General features: G+C 55.5%; 1 protein-coding gene across 1 annotated transcript; it reads left to right on the forward strand.

Moving 5' to 3' along the window:
* The first annotated feature begins 1984 nt into the window (after positions 1-1984).
* PRKRIP1 (PRKR interacting protein 1) lies at positions 1985-18913 on the forward strand. The gene is made up of 6 exons (XM_064166314.1): positions 1985-2129; positions 3677-3755; positions 6510-6610; positions 7295-7380; positions 10187-10254; positions 18139-18913. The coding sequence occupies exons 1-6, from the start codon at positions 2010-2012 to the stop codon at positions 18255-18257; spliced, it is 573 nt and encodes a 190-aa protein (XP_064022384.1). The 5' UTR covers positions 1985-2009; the 3' UTR covers positions 18258-18913.
* The last annotated feature ends 2580 nt before the right edge of the window (positions 18914-21493 follow it).

The following is a 21493-nucleotide window of genomic DNA, read 5'->3' on the forward strand; positions in this document are numbered from 1 at the left end:
TCCCCCTCCTGGGGGCTCTGCTCTCAGGGGCTGAGCCCAGGGCGCGGCAGATGCTGGAGGTGCCTTGCAACCGGGTCCCGTGGGGGGCAGCCTACACCCGCCGGAGCCCGCAGGACAGGCCTGGGGGTAGGGGGAGAAAGCAGAGCTGCAACAGGAGCAGCGCTGGGACCGACTCAGGGCCGCGCCAAGACACAGGGCTGAGGGCCCAGGGCCCTGCCGCTTCCGCACAGGAGCATCTTGTACACCGCGGGAGCCCCCTGTACACCGCGGGAGCCCCCTGTACACCACGGGAGTATCTTGTACACCACCGGCGCCCCCTGTACACCGCCGGAGCCCCCTGTACACCGCGGGAGTATCTTGTACACCACCGGCGCCCCCTGTACACCGCGGGAGCCCCCTGTACACCGCGGGAGTATCTTGTACACCACCGGCGCCCCCTGTACACCGCCGGAGCCCCCTGTACACCGCGGGAGTATCTTGTACACCACCGGCGCCCCCTGTACACCGCCGGAGCCCCCTGTACACCGCAGGAGTATCTTGTACACCACCGGCGCCCCCTGCACACCGCCGGAGCCCCCTGTACACCGCGGGAGTATCTTGTACACCACCGGCGCCCCCTGTACACCGCCGGCGCCCCCTGTACACCGCCGGAGCCCCCTGTACACCGCCGGAGCCCCCTGTACACCGCCGGAGCCCCCTGTACACCGCGGGAGCCCCCTGTACACCGCGGGAGTATCTTGTACACCGCGGGAGCCCCCTGTACACCGCGGGAGCTCCCTGTACACCCCGGGAGCCCCCTGTACACCGCCGGAGCCCCTGGCACACCGCGGGAGCCCCCTGTACACCGCGGGAGCCCCCTGTACACCGCGGGAGCCTCCTGTACACCTCCGGAGCCCCTGTACACCGCGGGAGCCCCTGGCACACCGCGGGAGCCCCTGTACACCACCGGAGCCCCCTGTACACCGCCGGAGCCCCCTGGCACACCGCGGGAGCCCCTGGCACACCACCGGAGCCCCCTGTACACCGCCGGAGCCCCCTGTACACCGCCGGAGCCCCCTGTACACCGGGGGAGCCCCCTGTACACCACCGGAGCCCCCTGTACACCGCGGGAGCCCCTGGCACACCACCGGAGCCCCCTGTACACCGGGGGAGCACCCTGTACACCACCGGAGCCCCCTGTACACCGCGGGAGTATCTTGTACACCGCGGGAGCCCCCTGTACACCGCGGGAGCTCCCTGTACACCCCGGGAGCCCCCTGTACACCGCCGGAGCCCCTGGCACACCGCGGGAGCCCCCTGTACACCGCGGGAGCCTCCTGTACACCTCCGGAGCCCCTGTACACCGCGGGAGCTCCTTGCACACCGCGGGAGCCCCTGTACACCACCGGAGCCCCCTGTACACCACCGGAGCCCCCTGGCACACCGCGGGAGCCCCTGGCACACCGCCGGAGCCCCCTGTACACCACCGGAGCCCCCTGTACACCGCCGGAGCCCCCTGTACACCGCCGGAGCTCCTTGCACACCCCGGGAGCCCCCTGTACACCGGGGGAGCCCCTGGCAGACCCCGGGAGCCCCCTGTACACCGGGGAAGCCCCTGGCACACCCCGGGAGTCCCCTGTACACCGCCGGAGCTCCTTGCACACCCCGGGAGCCCCCTGTACACCGGGGAAGCCCCTGGCACACCCCGGGAGCCCCCTGTACACCGGGGGAGCCCCTGGCACACCCCGGGAGTCCCCTGTACACCGCCGGAGCTCCTTGCACACCCCGGGAGCCCCCTGTACACCGGGGAAGCCCCTGGCACACCCCGGGAGCCCCCTGTACACCGGGGGAGCCCCTGGCACACCCCGGGAGCCCCCTGTACACCGCCGGAGCTCCTTGCACACCCCGGGAGCCCCTGGCACACCGCGGGCGTGACGCCCGTGCGTGACGTCAGTGACGCCAGTGACGCAGCGGCGCCGGGCACGCCCCGTGACGTGGGGGGCGCGGGGCGGGCCGCGGTGTGGCTGAAGATGGCGGCGCCCTCGGCCCCGCGCCCGCCGCGGCCGCGCAAGGAGCCGCAGCCGCTCGTCATTCCCCGCAGCGCCGCCGAGGAGCAGCGCCTGCGCCTGGAGCGGCTCATGAGGAACCCGGTGAGGCCGCCCGCCGCGCCGGGAGCGGGCAGCGCCCGAGCCAGCTCCTCCGTCCCCTCAGGACCTGGGAGGGCAGGCGGACAGACCACCCCGGGCCGGGGGTCAGGTCGGGGCCGGGCTCCTTCGCTGCTTCTGCAGGAGAGGCTCACTGGCAGCACCGCTCCCGCCTCTCGCCTCCGTGAGGGAAAAGGGCCCCACACCGCCGCCCCCTTCCCCGCTCGGTGTGGGGAGAGGCCGAGTCCGCCCCGCTCCGCTCGGGCCTGGAGGGCAGCGGGGCCGCAGCCGCCCCCCGGGGCTGTGAGAGCAGCGGCACCGACCGCCCTGCGCCGCCCCCGGGGCCGTGAGAGCAGCGGCACCGACCGCCCTGCGCCGCCCCCGGGGCTGTGAGAGCAGCGGCACTGACCGCCCTGCGCTGCCCCCGGGGCTGTGAGAGCAGCGGCACCGACCGCCCTGCGCCGCCCCCGGGGCTGTGAGAGCAGCGGCACTGACCGCCCTGCGCTGCCCCCGGGGCTGTGAGAGCAGCGGCACCGACCGCCCTGCGCCGCCCCCGGGGCCCTGAGGGGACGGGAGAACCGACTCCCCGCTCCGGGCTGTGTGAGGGGCGAGGAACCGACCCGCCTCTGTGCCTCTGTAAGGGGAGAGGGACCGACCCCCTCCTGCCACCTTCCTCCCCGGGGCCGTGAGGGCACAGGGACCGACCCCGTCCTGCCACCTTCCCCCCCTGGCCGTGAGGGCACAGGGACCGACCCCCTCCTGCCACCTTCCCCCCGGGGCCGTGAGGGCACAGGGACCGACCCCCTCCTGCCACCTTCCTCCCCTGGCCGTGAGGGCACAGGGACCGAGCCCCTCCTGCCACCTTCCCGTGCCTGGGAGGGGAAAAGGCCTAACACCACCGTTCCCCAGTCCCGGAGGGGGCAGACACTGGGGGTGAGGGTAGAGGCCCCCATCTGCCGTGGGGCTCTGCGGGGGGAGGCCTCCGTTGTCCCGGGGTGCTGCGATTGGCCTCTGAGCACTCTGCCTGCTGGTTCCAATGGGGAGAACTGACCCCGGTTCCTCTGGCGGGGGTGCTGTGCTCCTTGTCCTGAGGAGGAGGTGTTTGACAGGTGGAGGCTCTCGCCCTCCCCCTGCGTCTGCTGGAGGAGGCTGGGACGTTCCCACGCCGCGTTCGTCCCCTGACCTTGCACCATGTGTTCTGCCCTGGCAGCCAGGGTGCACAGATGCCTTTCTGCTCTTCCCAGACTGCTGGCACGGGAGCTAGATGTGGTTTCTATCAGCGTTTGGGGCACTGGCTTGCTTCTTCCAGCTCCCATACTGCAGCACACACACTCCTAATCCTCCTGTGAGGGGAAGGCAGGAGGCCTCCTGATCCCCCTTTCCTGCCTGCTTCTGATCCCTGTGCGAGAGGGGGCTTCTGCAGCTGTGCTCCTCGGAGCTCCATCAGCTGGTGGAAGAGGCTGCTGATGCCCCACACTGCTTTGGCAGTGTGTTACAGTTGTCAGGCTTTGCTGCTGGGAGGTGACTGATGGCTGCTTGGTTTGTTCCTGCAGGAGAAGACTGTGCCAATCCCTGAGAAGCTGAATGAATGGGCACCACGGCCCCCCCCGGAGTTCGTTAGAGATGTGATGGGTAAAGGCTCTTCAGATAACTCCTTAAACCTTACAAATGTGTTGAGCAGAAAAGGTCCAGAGAGGATTCTCTGCTCATTTTGCTGGTGTGAGATGGGCTGCCAGAGCTGCTCTTTATGGCTTTTGGTTCTTGGGATCAGGTGTTGATCTGTTGGAAGGTAGGAGAGCCCTGCAGAGGGACCTGCACAGGCTGCATGGGTGGGCAGAGGCCAAGGGGATGAGATTGAACAAGGCCAAGGGCAGGGTTCTGCACTTTGGCCACAACAACCCCAAGCAGCACTGCAGGCTGGGGCCAGAGTGGCTGAGAGCAGCCAGGCAGAGAGGGAGCTGGGGGTGCTGGGAGATAGTAGACTGAAGATGAGGCAGCAGTGTGCCCAGGTGGGCAGCAGAGCCAATGGCATCCTGGTCTGGCTTAGGAGCAGTGTGGGCAGCAGGACAAGGGAGGTTATTCTGTCCCTGTGCTCAGCACTGCTCAGGTCACCCCTGCAGTGCTGTGTCCAGTGCTGGGCTCCTCCATTGCAGAGAGCTGCTGAGGTGCTGGAAGATGTTTGGAGAAGGGCAGCAAGGCTGGGGAGGGGCCTGGAGCACAGCTCTGTGAGGAGAGGCTGAGGGAGCTGGGGGGGTGCAGCCTGCAGCAGAGGAGGCTCAGGGCAGAGCTCATTGCTGTCTACGACTACCTGAAGGCCAGGTGAGGGTTGGCCTCTTCTCCCAAGCAACCAGCAATAGAACAAGGGGACACAGTCTCAAGTTGTGCTGGGGAAAGTCTAAGGCTGGATGTTGTTAGGAAGTTCCTGGCAGAGAGAGTGATTGGCATTGGAATGGGCTGCCCAGGGAGGTGGTGGAGGCACCGTCCCTGGAGGTGTTGCAGCCAAGCCTGGCTGGGGCACTTAGTGCCATGGTCTGGTTGACTGGCTAGGGCTGGGTGCTAGGTTGGACTGGCTGAGCTTGGAGCTCTCTTCCAGCCTGCTTGATTCTATGAAACTATACTTTGCTACTTGTTGTCAGAATGCAGAGTGAACAATGCCTGTGGAGCTGAGCTGCTGCTCTGGTGATGACAAGGAAGTGGCAAGTTGATGTGTCCTCTCCACGGGTCTGAGAGGGCCCTGGATGCTTTTGAAGTACCTCTTTTGTCTGCCTTCAGGCTGAATCCCAGGCAGCAAGCAGCTGAAGTGGTTGTGCATGGTCAGGGAGGGAGCTGGCAGCCGCACAAGGAACCTGACCCAAGTGTTCTGCTTACACTTTGCTGGTACCTGCAGGGATCAAGTGTAGTAGTTGTGTAAATTCTGTCTGCATCCAGAAGCTCTGTTCTTTTGCTTCCTTCTTATTAATGAGCCCTTCTAGAGGCTGCTTTCTTCTTATTTCTGAATATTGCCCTGTGAGGAGAGGCTGAGGGAGCTGGGGGAGTGCAGCCTGCAGCAGAGGAGGCTCAGGGTAGAGCTCATTGCTGCCTGCAGCTGCCTGCAGGGAGGCTGTAGCCAGGTGGGGTTGGGCTCTGCTGCCAGGCAAGCACCAGCAGAAGAAGGGGACAGAGCCTGGAGCTGTGGCAGGGCCGGTCTAGGCTGGATGTTAGGAGGAAGCTGTTGTCAGAGAGAGTGATTGGCACTGGAATGGGCTGCCCAGGGAGGTGGTGGAGTCTGTGTGGCTGGAGGTGTTGCAGCCAAGCCTGGCTGGGGCACTTAGTGCCATGGTCTGGTTGGTTGGTTGGGGCTGGGTGCTAGGTTGGGCTGGAGGAGCTTGGAGCTCTCTTCCAGCCTGCTTAATTCTAGGATTTATTTTGGCCTAAAGCTTCTGAATAAACTGTTCAGCTCCTTGTACCTCCTGCCTGGCTTTCTCAGCTGTCTTTGCTGTGTTCTTGAGTTGAAGTGTCTAGTTTTTCTGGGGCCAGCAGAGGTGCTGGGTTCCTGTTGGTGCTGAGCACCCTCACTGCAGTGCCAGCTGCCTTGCTGGCATGGCTCAGGCTCTCTTCTGAGGCATTCATTGAGAAATGGCTCAGGGGACAGCAAGTGGAGGGTGCTAGTGAAAGCTCCTGGGAGACTTCAACCTGCAGGCTGATGCCAGGAAGGTTTATTTATTAGGGAACACTAAAAATCTCTGTTGCCTGGGAAGGTACCATCTGAGGAGCTTTGACACCTCTCTGCTAACCTTTGGTTTTAATATGCAATGCTGAAAATCAGCCAGAGGCAGCCTCAGTAGCATGTTAGGAAGAGGGTGGTGAGACACTGGCACAGGTTGCTCAGGGAGGCTGTGGAGCACAGAAGCACCCAATGTGATCAAAGATCACATTGGGTGCTTCTGTGCTCCACAGCCTCCCTGGAGGTGTTCAAGGCCAGGCTGGATGAGGCCTTGAGCAGCCTGTTCTAGTGGGAGGTGTCCCTGCCTATGGCAGGGGGATTGGAACTGGTTGAGCTCTGAGCTCCCGTCCAACCTAAACCATTCTGTGATTTCTACCTAGCAGAGAATGGGGCTGTGCCCTTGATCCCTGCTTCTTTTCCTGCCTCAATGTCCAGCCAAGACTGGATTCTCTCCAGGTGGGTAACTGCCCAGTACAAACTGGAGTGACCTCTGAGTGTTTGGCTTTACAGCTTGCCTTGACTTTTGGTCTTGGGTGGTTGGAGCTTGCCCCAAATGACGACATCCTCCATCCTCTTCATCCTGCAGAGCCCTTTCATGTGTCCTGGTTCTCAGCACCTGGCTGGTGGCATCTGGAAGATTTAGTTGAGCTTATTTCTGGTAGACTAATTCCTCTTTGCTGTAGGTTCCAGTGCTGGAGCTGGGAGTGGGGAGTTCCATGTGTACCGGCACCTGCGCCGCAGGGAGTACCAGAGGCAGGATTTCATGGATGCCATGGCTGAGAAGGTCAGCAGAACTTTTTCCTCCTGACTGCTTGATGCTCATTACATATATTTTGTTTTTTTTTTCCCTTTTTCCCCATAAAATCATGCCATGAAGACTGCTGTCAGAGGGCAGGAGCCCCTCTGCTACAAAGACAGTTCCTCTGTGACCTGTGCTACATTTTGTGGACCTGCTCTGGCAGGGGGGTTGGACTCAATGATTTCCATGTGTCCCTTCCAACCCCTAATATCCTGTGATCCCATGACAGGCTGAGGGAGCTGGGGTTGTTCAGCCAAGAGAAGAGTCTGGGGAGACCTTAGAGCAACCTTCCAGTGCTGGAAGTCCCCCTCAGGAGAGCGGGGGAAGGGCTCTGTATAAAGGCTTGGAGTGACAGGACAAAAAGTAATGGCTTCAAACTGGAAGAAGCTGAATTGAGAATAGACACCAGGAACAAAACCTTCCTTAGAAGGGTGGAGAGAAACTTAGGAGGTTGCCCAGAGAAGCTGTGGAGGCTCCAAGCCTGGAAGTATTTGAGGCCAGGCCGGATGAGGCCTTGAACAACCTGGGCTGGTGGGAGGTGTCCCTGCCCATGGCAGTGGGGATGGAGCTGGATGATCTTTAGGGTCCCTCCCAACCCATTGTATGATTCTATAATTGCATGGTTTTGGTGTGGAGTGTGACCAAAGCCTGCCATGTGCTCAATTCCAGCAAAGACTGGATGAGGAGTTCCAGAAGAAGCTGGAGAGGAATAAGATGATTGCAGAAGAGCAAACAGCCAAGCGCCGAAGGAAGCGGTGAGTGCTGCCTCTCCTGGGCTCCCCCAGCTGCATGCTCTGCAGAGAGCCTCTGCTGCTCTGGCTGCAGCCATCAGCTGAGGCTGCCTGTGGAAATCACCTTTCTTCATGTCAGTGCTGGGTTTCTAAAGGTAACTGTTAGCTGGGCAGGCTCTGCTGGCCTGGTCTGCTTTCCAAGCCATCACTGGTGGGATGGCTTTGGACTGGTTGAGCCTTTGCTGCCTCTGTGGTGTTGGCTGCCCCATGCCCCACTGTGTGTGTTCTAACCATGCAGGGATGGTTGTGCCTGAAACAGCTGACACCAAGCAGCTTAAAAGCAAAAATGGGGGCTGCTTGGTGGTACCTGTCTGGTTTTGGGCTAGCAGAATGTAGTGGGGCCTGATGCTATCCTCTATGAGCACTCCAGTCAGTCTGTGAGGACTGCAGTGCTCACTGGTGGCTGCACTGCTGTTAGAAGCTTCTGCCTACCTCTTTGAAATGTCTGGCAGGTCAGAGAGTCACAGACTGCAACAGGTTGGAAGGGACCCTCAAAGGTCATCTTGTCCAACCACCCTGCAGTCAGCAGGGACATGTCTAGATAGATCAGGCTGCCCAGGACCACATCAAGGCTGATCTTGAATGTCTCCAGGGACATCTCTGGGCAAGCTGTTTCAGTATTTCACCACCTTCCTTGTGCAGAACTTCCTCCTGATGTCTAACCTAAATCTCCCCTGCTCCAGCTTCAAACCATTGCCTCTTGTCGTGCTGCTAGGGCAGGTCTGGTAAGTTAAACAGAACAGCTGAAAACTGCTAATCCATCCTCCCCTTAGCCTTAGACACAGAGTCACAAGGTTGTTGCTCTCAGGAAATAGTCTGAGCACTGTGGCACAGTGATACAAGAATTTAAATCCCACTATCCCTTCCAGAAGCAGAGGAGTATCACAGCTTGGCCCTCTCTGAGGGTCTGACTCTGGCATCCCATCTCTTACTTTGAGGATTTCACATCTCATAGCTGATTGCTGCTGCTGCAAGGCCCCTGCCAAGTGACTCACTGGCCACAAAAGTGCACAACACACTCACTGTTGCCATCTCATTTGAATTTAGTGTGGCCCAACAGATGGCCAGCAAGTCAGATCTGGCCTGCTGCCTTTCCCTGCCTGAGATGGAGAACAACTGCTGCCTGAGCACTAGCACCTCCTTGTCCCCTTCTGGAGTCTCATGGTGGAGGTACCAGACAGCTCTGCCCTGTGGGAGCCTCTTTAACTGCCCTCACCACCCTTTCTCTGCTGTGCTGACCAGACAGGTACAGCACTTGGCTCTGTCTCATTCGTGGTGTTGAGAGGAGCATAAACCTCAGGTTGCTTTGCCCCATGTCTGCCATTAGCTCACATACAGGCTGGGTGAGGAGTGGCTCAAGAGCAGCCTGGGGGAGAAGGCCCTGGGGATGTCAGTTGGTGCCAAAGTGCCCAGAGCCAGCACTGGTCACTGGCAGCCCAGAGGCAGCTGTGTGCTGGCTGCAGCCAGAGCAGGGAGAGCAGCAGCGCAGGGAGGGGATTCTGCTCCTCCAGTCTGCTCTGCACAGCTCTCATCTGCAGCACTGCTTCCAGCTCTGGGGAACACAGCACAGGAAGGACCTGGGGCTGCTGGAGAGGGTGCAGAGGAGGCCACCAAGATGATCAGAGGGCTGGAGAACCCCTGTGGGGGACAGGCTGGGAGAGTTGGAGCTGTTCAGCCTGGAGAAGGGAAGGCTCCAGGGAGACCTTAGAGCAGCCTTCCAGTACCTGAAGGGGCTCCAGGAGAGCTGGGGAGGAGCTTTGGACAAGGGCTGGGAGTGCCAGGATGAGGGACAATGGCTTTGAGCTGGGAGAGGGAGAGTGGAGTTGAGGAAGAAATTCTTTGCAGTGAGTGTGGGGAGAGACTGGCACAGGCTGCCCAGGGAGGCTGTGGCTGTCCCCTGCCTGGAGGTGTTCAAGGCCAGGCTAGATGAGGCCTTGAGCAAACTGTGCTGGTGGGATGTGTCCCTGCCCATGGCAGGGGGTTGGAAGTAGATGATCTTTAGGATCCCTTCCAACCTGATCTCAGACTGGTTTGGGTTGGAAGGCACCTTTAAAGAGTCCTCTAATCCAAACCCCTGCATTCAGCAGGGAGATTGCCCAATTACCTTTGCTGGGCACACAGAACTGAGCTGTATGACCTGGAGTTCCCTTTGCCTCCTACCATCACTCCTAGGGCCCAACACAGTCATGAAGAACAGCCTAAGATCACAGTATCACAGTATCACAGTATCACCAAGGTTGGAAGAGACCTCACAGATCATCAAGTCCAACCCTTTACCACAGTGCCCAAGGCTAGACCATGGCACCAAGTGCAGGTCAAAACATGCTCCATGATTTCTTTTGCAGTTCAAGTATTTCTTACTGACCACATCTTAAATTCTGCTCAGTGTTGAGTCCCAGCAGCCTCAGCTTTGACACTGTTTTCTCTTAGGCTAAGGAGCTTGAGGCTTTTTCTGCCTCCTTTGTTCCTGGGAGATTCCTAGTTTTGGTTGCAGTGACATCATGGAAGGCTTCAAATCTTCAATTAGACTTAACCCAACATAGACACATGGTCAACAGAAAGTTACCTTCCAGTTGGCTTTTGCTGCATTTTCCCACTTGAAGCCAAACTGAGCCCAAATTTCTGTCCTGAACTCTGCCCTTTCCATGCTGCCTCTGTCCTTATCAGCGTGTGAATGTGCAGAAGCTTTACAATGCTGCATTGGCCAAAAGAGTCTTTTTTGTTTGTTTGTTTTCCTTTTTTTTTTTCATTTTTTTGCTTTGTTTTGTAGCCAGAAGTTAAAAGAGAAGAAACTGCAGGCTAAGAAAAATAAACTGGAACAAAAGAAGCAGGAAAAAGGTCAGTGAAATTTAGTTTCCTATTCTCAAGGTTTTGTTCTCTTCCCCAGTTGGAGCCTGGAAGGGTTTGTTCCCACACTCCCACTGCCCCAGCATTCTCAATGCATGGATAGAAAAACTCAGTCTTGAGACTCTCTTTGAAAGCCACCTGGGGTGGGGTTTAAACATGAAGGACCTGACTTGCCTCTGTTCTCTACAAAACTAACCCTCAGCAGTGTCCCTTTAAGTTTGCTCAAACGTTGGAGCTCTCCTTGCTCTCTTCCAGTGAAGGTATTCAAGTCAATCTCGAGGCTGTCTTTGAAAGCCACCTGGGGTGAGCTTTAATCTCTCAGCTAACCTGGCATTTTATGGAGCTTTGCCCTTGGAACAAGGGACATTTTGGGCAGCAAGGGCTGCAATCCCAACTGCTGGTGGATGTTTTGGCCCAGCTTTTCTGACAACCTGCAGATTGAACACATTGCTCAAAGCAGCTCTGTCCAAGGCTGTGCTTTTTTAGAAGCTGGGGTTTTGAAGGTGCTGAGGAAAACAGGTGGAGAGATGCCCAGCAGGGAACTTGAGTGTAAGAATTTGAGCCACTGTGGTGCCATCTGCTCCACACCACATCAAGAAAACATGAAGGACGTGACTTGCCTCTGTCCTCTTCAGAACTAACCCTCAGCTGTGTCCCTTTAGCAGTTTGCTAAACGTTGGGGCTCAGCTGTGTCCCTTTAGCAGTTTGCTCAAACGTTAGAGCTCAGCTGTGTCCCTTAACAGTTTGCTCAAACGTTGGAGCTCAGCAGTGTCCCTTTAGCAGTTTGCTCAAACGTTGGAGCTCAGCTGTGTCCCTTTAGCAGTTTGCTCAAACGTTAGAGCTCAGCTGTGTCCCTTTAAGTTTGCTCAAACGTTGGAGCTCAGCTGTGTCCCTTTAAGTTTGCTCAAACGTTAGAGCTCAGCTGTGTCCCTTTAAGTTTGCTCAAACGTTAGAGCTCAGCTGTGTCCCTTTAAGTTTGCTCAAACGTTGGAGCTCAGCTGTGTCCCTTTAACAGTTTGCTCAAACGTTAGAGCTCAGCTGTGTCCCTTTAAGTTTGCTCAAACGTTAGAGCTCAGCTGTGTCCCTTTAGCAGTTTGCTCAAACGTTGGAGCTCAGCTGTGTCCCTTTAAGTTTGCTCAAACGTTAGAGCTCAGCAGTGTCCCTTTAAGTTTGCTCAAACGTTAGAGCTCAGCTGTGTCCCTTTAAGTTTGCTCAAACGTTAGAGCTCAGCTGTGTCCCTTTAGCAGTTTGCTCAAACGTTAGAGCTCAGCAGTGTCCCTTTAACAGTTTGCTCAAACGTTGGAGCTCAGCTGTGTCCCTTTAGCAGTTTGCTCAAACGTTAGAGCTCAGCAGTGTCCCTTTAACAGTTTGCTCAAACGTTGAGCTCAGCTGTGTCCCTTTAAGTTTGCTCAAACGTTAGAGCTCAGCAGTGTCCCTTTAGCAGTTTGCTCAAACGTTGGAGCTCAGCAGTGTCCCTTTAACAGTTTGCTCAAACGTTAGAGCTCAGCTGTGTCCCTTTAACAGTTTGCTTAAACGTTGGAGCTCAGCTGTGTCCCTTAACAGTTTGCTTAAACGTTGGAGCTCAGCTGTGTCCCTTAACAGTTTGCTTAAACGTTGGAGCTCAGCTGTGTCCCTTTAGCAGTTTGCTCAAACGTTGGAGCTCAGCTGTGTCCCTTTAACAGTTTGCTCAAACGTTGGAGCTCAGCAGTGTCCCTTTAACAGTTTGCTCAAAGGTTGGAGCTCAGCTGTGTCCCTTTAAGTTTGCTCAAACGTTGGAGCTCAGCAGTGTCCCTTTAAGTTTGCTCAAACGTTGGAGCTCAGCTGTGTCCCTTTAGCAGTTTGCTCAAACGTTGGAGCTCAGCAGTGTCCCTTTAAGTTTGCTCAAACGTTGGAGCTCAGCAGTGTCCCTTTAAGTTTGCTCAAACGTTGGAGCTCAGCAGTGTCCCTTTAAATTTGCTCAAACGTTGGAGCTCAGCTGTGTCCCTTTAGCAGTTTGCTCAAACGTTGGAGCTCAGCTGTGTCCCTTTAAGTTTGCTCAAACATTAGAGCTCAGCAGTGTCCCTTTAACAGTTTGCTCAAACGTTGGAGCTCAGCAGTGTCCCTTTAGCAGTTTGCTCAAACGTTAGAGCTCAGCTGTGTCCCTTTAAGTTTGCTCAAACGTTGGAGCTCAGCAGTGTCCCTTAACAGTTTGCTCAAACGTTGGAGCTCAGCTGTGTCCCTTTAAGTTTGCTCAAACGTTAGAGCTCAGCAGTGTCCCTTTAACAGTTTGCTCAAACGTTGGAGCTCAGCTGTGTCCCTTTAAGTTTGCTCAAACGTTGGAGCTCAGCAGTGTCCCTTAACAGTTTGCTCAAACGTTGGAGCTCAGCAGTGTCCCTTTAAATTTGCTCAAACGTTGGAGCTCAGCTGTGTCCCTTAACAGTTTGCTCAAACGTTAGAGCTCAGCTGTGTCCCTTTAACAGTTTCCTCAAACGTTGGAGCTCAGCTGTGTCCCTTTAACAGTTTCCTCAAACGTTAGAGCTCAGCTGTGTCCCTTAACAGTTTGCTCAAACGTTGGAGCTCAGCTGTGTCCCTTTAACAGTTTCCTCAAACGTTGGAGCTCAGCTGTGTCCCTTAACAGTTTGCTCAAACGTTGGAGCTCAGCAGTGTCCCTTTAGCAGTTTGCTCAAACGTTAGAGCTCAGCTGTGTCCCTTTAAGTTTGCTCAAACGTTGGAGCTCAGCAGTGTCCCTTAACAGTTTGCTCAAACGTTGGAGCTCAGCAGTGTCCCTTTAAATTTGCTCAAACGTTGGAGCTCAGCTGTGTCCCTTTAAGTTTGCTCAAACGTTAGAGCTCAGCTGTGTCCCTTTAGCAGTTTGCTCAAACGTTGGAGCTCAGCTGTGTCCCTTTAAGTTTGCTCAAACGTTAGAGCTCAGCTGTGTCCCTTTAGCAGTTTGCTCAAACGTTGGAGCTCAGCTGTGTCCCTTTAACAGTTTGCTCAAACGTTGGAGCTCAGCTGTGTCCCTTTAAGTTTGCTCAAACGTTAGAGCTCAGCAGTGTCCCTTTAACAGTTTGCTCAAACGTTAGAGCTCAGCTGTGTCCCTTTAAGTTTGCTCAAACGTTAGAGCTCAGCAGTGTCCCTTTAACAGTTTGCTCAAACGTTAGAGCTCAGCTGTGTCCCTTTAAGTTTGCTCAAACGTTAGAGCTCAGCAGTGTCCCTTTAACAGTTTGCTCAAACGTTAGAGCTCAGCTGTGTCCCTTTAAGTTTGCTCAAACGTTAGAGCTCAGCAGTGTCCCTTTAACAGTTTGCTCAAACGTTAGAGCTCAGCAGTGTCCCTTTAAGTTTGCTCAAACGTTAGAGCTCTCCTTGCTCCCTTCCAGTGAAGATATTTCACTTTTCTCTTTCAAACAGTGAGCCTTTGTGTCCTCTGCATTAATTCAGAGCCTAAAAATGACAGCACTCTGCTAATCCTGCTGCAGCAGTGGCTTGTCTGGCAGCTCCACCTTAGTTCTGCTTTGCTGCTCAGAACTGGATCTGTTTCAGCTGAACTGTTGCCAGCTTCCCATATAAACACAGGAGGACAAATTAATCATTAGGTTAATTTTCCTCTCTGACAGCAGATGAATGGAGCAGAATGGAGTCATTTAGTGTTCTGTGTTCAGGAGTGTTTTGGGTTGGTTCTGTTGGGTGGTTGTGTTGGTTTTTTTTAAAGCTACTCATTTATGAATCGTGGCTAAGAAAGGGAATTGAAGCCTGAGCCAAGATGCTTTTGCTGACTTGGAAGGAGCAAAAGAGAGTAACCCATCCCTCAGGGAGTGCTTGGGAGGGAGTGGGGCTGGATCAGGGTCTAGTAGCGTGGGACTGCCATGCACCAGTGCTTTGTTCTGCTTGAGTGAGGCATCTTCTGGAAGCCAGATCTGTCTTTAGAGCAGTTCTTCACAGAATCCCAGAGCCCAAGCATGGTGGGGTTGGAAGGGGACTCTGGAGATCCTCCCTGTTCAAGCAGGGCACCCACAGCAACTTGCTCAGCAGCACAATGCCCAGGAGGGGTTGGAAGCTCTCCACACAAGGACACTCCACAGCCTCTCTGGGCAGCCTGCTCCAGGCCTCCAGCACCCTCACAACAAACAACTTCCTCTTCACATGCAACCTCCTGGCTTACACTTTGTGCCCCTTGTTGCACCTCATTCTGGGTGCCACTGAGCACAGTCTGGCCCCAGGCTCTTGTGCCTACAGCTCCTTTAGCTCTTGCTGAGCATTGCTCAGCTGCCCTCTGGGGCTGCTCTTCTGCAGGCTCTCAGCCCCAGGGCTCTCAGCCTTTGCTCCTCCCAGAGCTGCTGCAGGCCCCTCAGCAGCTTTGCAGCCTCCCCTGGACTCTCTGCAGCACTTCCCTGGCTCTCCTGAGCTTGGGAGCCCAGAGCTGAGGAGCTTGGGACTCCAGATGTGGCATGACTAGAGCAGAGTAGAGGGTGGGCAGACCCTCCCTTGCCCTGCTGCCCACACTCTTCTTCACATACACATTCCTATCTTTTTACAGTTGGTTATTCTCTAGTTAAAATAGTAGTGGGTTAGGAACAAGTTCTGCACCATGAGGATAGTGTAACACTGGAATGTGTTTCCAGGGAGGTGCTTGAGGCCTCATCCCTGGAGATATTCAAGGTGAGGCTTGACAGGACTCTGGGCAACCTGATCTACATGAGGATGTCCCTGCTGACTGCAGGGGCTTGGACTGGATGACTTTAGAGGTTCCTTCCAACCCAAACCATTCTGTGATTCACAGAATAGTTTAAGTTAGAAAGGGCCTTTAAAGATCATCCACTTCTAACCTCCCTGCAATGGGCAGAGACACTTTGCTCTAGCCCAGATCACTCAGCAACTCATTCAGCCTGATCTTGTAACACCTCCAGTGGGGAGACATTCATGACCTCCCTGGGCAACCTATTCTAAGTGTCTCAGTGCCCTCACCGGAAAGAATTCCTTCCTAATTCTATGATGATGATAATAGTAATTAAAGACTAATAATAGGGGATGGAACCCCTTGATGGCCATCTCCAGTCTGCTGACAACATGCTTGTCCTCTAGCATGCCCTGCGCTGAGATCTGGGAGTTGAAGCGCATTTGGTGGGTGAGGCAGACAAGCACAGTATCACAGTATCACAGTATCACCAAGGTTGGAAGAGACCTCACAGATCATCAAGTCCAACCCTTTAGCACAGAGCTCAAGGCCAGACCATGGCACCAAGTGCCACGTCCAGTCCTGCCTTGAACAGCTCCAGGGACGGCGACTCCACCACCTCCCCGGGCAGCCCATTCCAGTGTCCAATGACTCTCTCAGGGAAGAACTTTCTCCTCACCTCCAGCCTAAATCTCCCCTGGCACAGCCTGAGGCTGTGTCCTCTTGTTCTGGTGCTGGCCACCTGAGAGAAGAGAGCAACCTCCTCCTGGCCACAACCTCCCCTCAGGTAGCTGCAGACAGCAATAAGGTCTCCCCTGAGCCTCCTCTTCTCCAGGCTAACCAATCCCAGCTCCCTCAGCCTCTCCTCGTAGGGCTGTGCTCAAGGCCTCTCCCCAGCCTCGTCGCCCTTCTCTGGAGCACTTACCCTGAAGGAGTAACCCCAAGCTTTAGATCACCTGTGCGGTGAATGCAGTACGAGTGAAGGCTGGGGCGGGGAGGGGCAGCGCTGGGAGCTGCGGGGTTGCGCAGAGCCCTACCGAAGCATGACGATGCGGGAGGTGGCCACGCGGTGGCGCCGGTGCGCTGAGCCTGCGGTCCTGCCGAGGGCTTCCTTTGCTCGGAGCAGGAGCGGAGGGGTAGGGGCCGGAGAAGCGGTGGAGGTACAAGAGCTGGTGGCACCAGAGTGATGCTGCTAGGCACAGGCCTCACGTGGAGCCCTGCCTCGCCTTCACTGTCTGTTACGGAATTGCCAGGAGGTGTCTGCTGCTCTTCGTGAGTGTGCTGTCAGCCTGCTCAACCTTAAAGTCACAGAAGCATTGAGGCTGGAAGAGACCTTTAAGACCATCCAGGCCAACCATGAGCCCAGCACTGCCAGGGCACCACTACACCATGGCCCTCAGCACCACATCTCCATGGCTTTGAAACCCCTCCAGGGATGGGGCCCTGGGCAGCCTGGGCCAGGCCTTGGCAGCCCTCAAAGGGAAGAAATTGTTCCTCGTGTCCAACTTAAACCTTCCCTGGTGCAACTTGCTGCTGCTGGCAAAGCTGGCAGCTCGTGGCTTGGACAGATTCACTCTGAAATGGGTCAAAAACTGGCTGGAGGGCTGGGCCCAGAGAGTGGTGGTGTGGCAGTGGCACTGGTGGTGTGCCCCAAGGATCAGTGCTGGGCACAGTCCTGCTCAATATCTTTAGTGATGATCTGGAGCAGGGCATTGAGTCCAGCAGCAGTGAGTTTGTAGATGACACCAAGCTAGGAGCAGCTGTGGAGCTGCTGGAAGGTAGGAGAGCCCTGCAGAGGGACCTGGCCAGGCTGCATGGGTGGGCAGAGGCCAATGGGATGAGATTGATCAAGGCCAAGTGTGGCCAAGTTCTATGCTTTGGCCACATCAACTCTAAGCAGCACTACAGGCTGGGGCCAGAGTGGCTGAGAGCAGCCAGGCAGAGAGGGAGCTGGGGGTGGTGGGAGAGAGGAGCTGCAGAGGAGGCAGCAGTGTGCCCAGGTGGGCAGCAGAGCCAATGGCATCCTGGGCTGGCTCAGGAGCAGTGTGGGCAGCAGGACAAGGGAGGTTCTTGTGCCCCTGTGCTCAGCACTGCTCAGCACACCCCTGCAGTGCTGTGTCCAGTTCTGGGCTCCTCCATTGCAGAGAGATGCTGAGGTGCTGGAAGGTGTTTGGAGAAGGGCAGCAAGGCTGGGGAGGGGCCTGGAGCACAGCCCTGTGAGGAGAGGCTGAGGGAGCTGGGGGGGTGCAGCCTGCAGCAGAGGAGGCTCAGGGCAGAGCTCATTGCTGCCTGCAGCTGCCTGCAGGGAGGCTGTAGCCAGGTGGGGTTGGGCTCTGCTGCCAGGCAGCCAGGGACAGAAGAAGGGGACACAGCCTGGAGCTGTGCCAGGGCAGGTCTAGGCTGGATGTTGTTAGGAAGTTGTTGTCAGAGAGAGTGATTGGCACTGGAATGGGCTGCCCAGGGAGGTGGTGGAGTCTGTGTGGCTGGAGGTGTTGCAGCCAAGCCTGGCTGGGGCACTTAGTGCCATGGTCTGGTTGGTTGGGCAGGGCTGGGTGCTAGGTTGGGCTGGCTGAGCTTGGAGCTCTCTTCCAGCCTGCCTGACTCTATGATTCTACTTTGCTTCTCCTGCTACTTGTTCTGTGGGAGGAGAGACCAAGCCCCACTTGGCTCCAGCCTCTTTTTCAGGGAGCTGTAGACAGCCAGGAGACCTCAGCCTCCTTTTCTCCAGGCTGAACAACCTCAGATGCATCATCTGCTCCTGACCAGCTCCTTTAAGGCCTCCTTGGAGCCTCTTCTCCGGGCTGGACAGCCCCAGCTGTCTCAGCCTGTCCTTATAGGGAAGTTCTCCAGCCCTCTGATCATCTCCGTGGCCTTGTCTTGATCTGCTCTAACTATTCCTTGTGTTTGGGACCCCAGAACTAGATGCAGTACTCCAGGTGTGGTCTCACCAGAGCAGAGTAGAGGAGGAGAATGTCCTCGCTCATCCTTCACACTTCTTTCAATGCAGCCTGAGATATGGTTGGCAAAACCCCGAGTATCTGGGACTGCTTTGTGGTGAGATATTTAAGGAGGAAGACCCCTGGGAATGTGCTCTCCATCCGTGCTAATTAATGTGACCTAATAGGCACAGGTTTGCTTAGCCCTGGAGACTGTTTGCTTGTGAAAGACCTCCTGAGGGAGCCCCCCGGGACCACGTTCTCATTTCATCCTGTTTGTGTTTTCAGACCCTAACCAGTCTCAAGAGCCGGGCAGCAGCGAGGATGACGAAGAGGACAGCAAGGAGGAGGAGGAAGAGAAGGAGGATGACGCTGAAGAGCCCAGTTTTGTGATGGGGAGAGGATGAGGGCTGTGCGGGCCAGCTGGCCACGCTGCTCATCGCTTTGTATGCAGGAGCATGGAAGCTTTCATCTCAGCCAAGCAGAACCCATCGGCCTGCACCACATCTGCTTCGCGGTGAACGACCTTCACCTCCCGGGCCCGAGGGATGCCGACAGAGAAACGCCCGACGAGAGAGATCTTTTGTTTCTTAATTGCTTGTCTAACTGCTGTGCAGTCTGCTCTGAGTTTGCTCTAGGGACTCGGCCAGAAGTCTCTGCCACCCCAGAGGGGCTTTCTCACCCGGCCCGGGGTGGTTTGCTGCCTGGAAAGCTCAAACATATCCCTTCCCATTTAAGGAAAATACTTACTGTGAGGGCTATGTGGTCTGCTGCTGGCCAAGCTGGGAGCAGTGGGCTACAAAAACAAACCAACCAACAAATCCAAGGGAAGAGTTTAACCTAAACCAGAAAAGTGGTCTGTAGCCAGACCCTCCTGCACTGTGAGTGTTCTGAATTGGGGCTTTTGTATGGGGTCACCTCTAACCCAAAGAAATCAGTTACTGTTGCTAGACAAGTTCTCTAGATTTTTAAGCAGGATCCCTTTTCTATTGCTCAAATTTAGCCTCTTAACTTTTCTGCCATGTTTTTTCTAACTGAATAAAGGGGATGTGTGGGATTGTTCTGTCTTCGTCTTCTTGTTGAAGGTGATGTCAGTCAATACTGAGATGCTTGCAGTGCTGCAGGAGAGGACAGAAAGACCAAGTGCTGTGGTGCATGTGAAAAGTATGGACAAAAGGTGCTGGCTGCATTTCATTTCCTTCTTGCTTTTGGATTGGAACTCTAATTTGACCAAAAAGAATATGTCTAGAAAGCCTCCAGATCCTGTGGCAGAAAGGCTTGGAATGGAATGGCTTTGCTTGTCTTCAGCTTCATGCAGTGGCACTTGGCCTTTCTCTCTGCTTTGGACTTCTGGTTCCCTCCTAGGAACCATCACATCCATCTCTACATTTACTTGTTGGTGCTTGAATGAAGAGTTTAGGCAGTGGTGGTTTTATTTGTAATTTGGGTGTTGTCTTCTCAGTGTCTCTTCAATTAGAAGTGCCTGATAGCTTTTGGATGCACTCATCTGTCTGAGGGGCCTGGGGTTGTTCAGCCTGGAGAGCCTCATTGCTCTCTACAGCTCCCTGAGAGGAGGCTGGAGCCAGGTGGGGTTGGGCTCTTCTCCTAAGGAACAAGTGATAGGGCAGAAGGAAATGTGCTGTTTAGAAACAGGTTTGGGTTGGCCATGAGGAACAATTTCTTCCCCTTGAGGGCTGTCAGTCCCTGGCTCAGGCTGCCCAGGGCAGTGGTGGAGTCCCCATCCCTGAAGGAGTTTCAAAGCCATAGAGATGTGATGCTTAGGGCCATGGTTTAGTGGTGCCTCGGCAGTGCTGGGATTGTGGTTGGGCTCAGTGATCATAAAGGTCTCTTCCAACTGAAAGGAATCTGTGATTCTCTTGTCAGGAATGTGGTTCTTCTTCTCAAGCCTTTGTCAATGCCAAATCATTTAAAGCAAAACCAAGTGAGAAGGAGAAGCTCTTTTCAGATTTAGCCTTTGCTGAAGGGTGCTGCCAGGAGCTGTGTCTGAGCTGGCTTTGTGTCATGGCTTCTCAGTGGTGCCACCGTGGTGGCAGGGAAGCTGATGTGATTAAGTGCAAGTGACGTTTGTGTTTTGTTGCCCTGTACAGACCCAAAGACTTCCAGAGTAGGTAAATTCTCAGCTTCAAGGTCCATATCCCCACCACCCCCTGGGTTAGGGAGCTGCATGAATTGTTTTCTGCTTCATCTCCAGGTGCTTTGGAGCAAATTGTGACTGTTTACTTCTGGAGCACTTCAGCTGCAGAACAGATGTTGTGCAGTTGTTGGTGTTTTCCCCGTCCAGAGGAACAAGTTAGGAGAAACAGGAGGAGAAAGTTGTTTGCTGTGGAGGTCTGGAGCAGGCCGCCCAGAGAGGTTGTGGAGTGTCCTTGTGTGAAGAGCTTCCAAAGCCACCTGGGCATTGTGATCCTGGGCAAGCTGCTGTGGGTGCCCTTGCTTGAGCAGGGAGGTTGGACTGGATGATTTCCAGAGGTCCCTTCAACCCCCAGCACGCTGAGATCCTGTGAACTGCTTTCCTGCAGGACAGGTCTGTTGTAGATGAGCCATAAAGATGCTGTGTTGTTTCTTTGCTTTCATGGATGGAGAAGTGAGAGTCTCACAAATAAACGACTGTTCTGCCTCTGAACTTGTCCCTCTGAGCTGAATAACTAAATGCTTGTTTGTGTCAGTGAAGCAGATGGTACTGCACGAGGAGTTGCTCCTCTCACTCGTGAGGCAGATGGACTTGAGTTTGTCTTGGCGACGCCTTGCCTCCTTAGGACACCGTCGTTACCTGCCCAGACTTACTCATGCCCTTCCTTCTCTCAGAACACTGAGCTTGGAGGTGAGATCTATAACAAGCAAAGCCAACCTGCTGCCGAAGCTGGCATCTTCCTCGTGGCCTTTGCTGGGGCGGCCAAATGGAGCAGAGGAGCTGCCTTTGGTGGGTGTTGCTGCCAGCGCTGCTGTGGCTGTTCGTGTCGCTGCTCTGCTAGAACACAAAAGCTCCTCAAGAGAGTGTCTGAAGGGATGTTTCTTCATTTAGACAAAATGCCAGCGCTCTCTTATCTCACAAGAGGGAAATCATCATCCCTGGAGCAGAGGAGAAGTCCTCCCACGTGTAGTAACATGAGGAACAACTCCAGACTTGCGTCTAGTGCCAACTACGGCACCGAGAAAGCAGCAGTCACGTAAAGGCTTTGAGCTGCCAAGGAGTTTGACCTGCTTATGTTGGATTCTTGATCTGGATTCTTTGTGAGGTGAGGCCCTCTCCTTCCTCTGCTGGAGGCTCATCCTCAGGAGCTGAAATTTGCTGCTGTTCCATCTCCACCTGCCTTCTTGCGAGGCTGGCACCACCGAGTGCATAACCTCGGCAGAGGGATTCCCCTCTCGGAGGTGAAAAGCGCCCTCAGGGGCACAAACCTGCTCGTCAGTGCAGTGTGGGTTGGGGATTGTTTTCTGCCGTCCTTTCCCTCCCCTAGGCAGCAGTGAGTTCTGAGGATGGGGTTACCCCGTGATACACCTTCGAGGTTTTTCTTTCTCTCCGTTTCAGGGCAGCTGCTCCCTCCTCTTGCCCGCAAGCCTGTCCTTGCTTTTGCTGGGTTTGGACAGGATTTCCTGCTGAGTCAGTCGAGGAGGAGTGCAG

This window comes from Pogoniulus pusillus, chromosome 27 (genome assembly GCF_015220805.1).
Source record: "Pogoniulus pusillus isolate bPogPus1 chromosome 27, bPogPus1.pri, whole genome shotgun sequence".
NCBI classification, from domain to species: Eukaryota; Metazoa; Chordata; class Aves; order Piciformes; family Lybiidae; genus Pogoniulus; species Pogoniulus pusillus.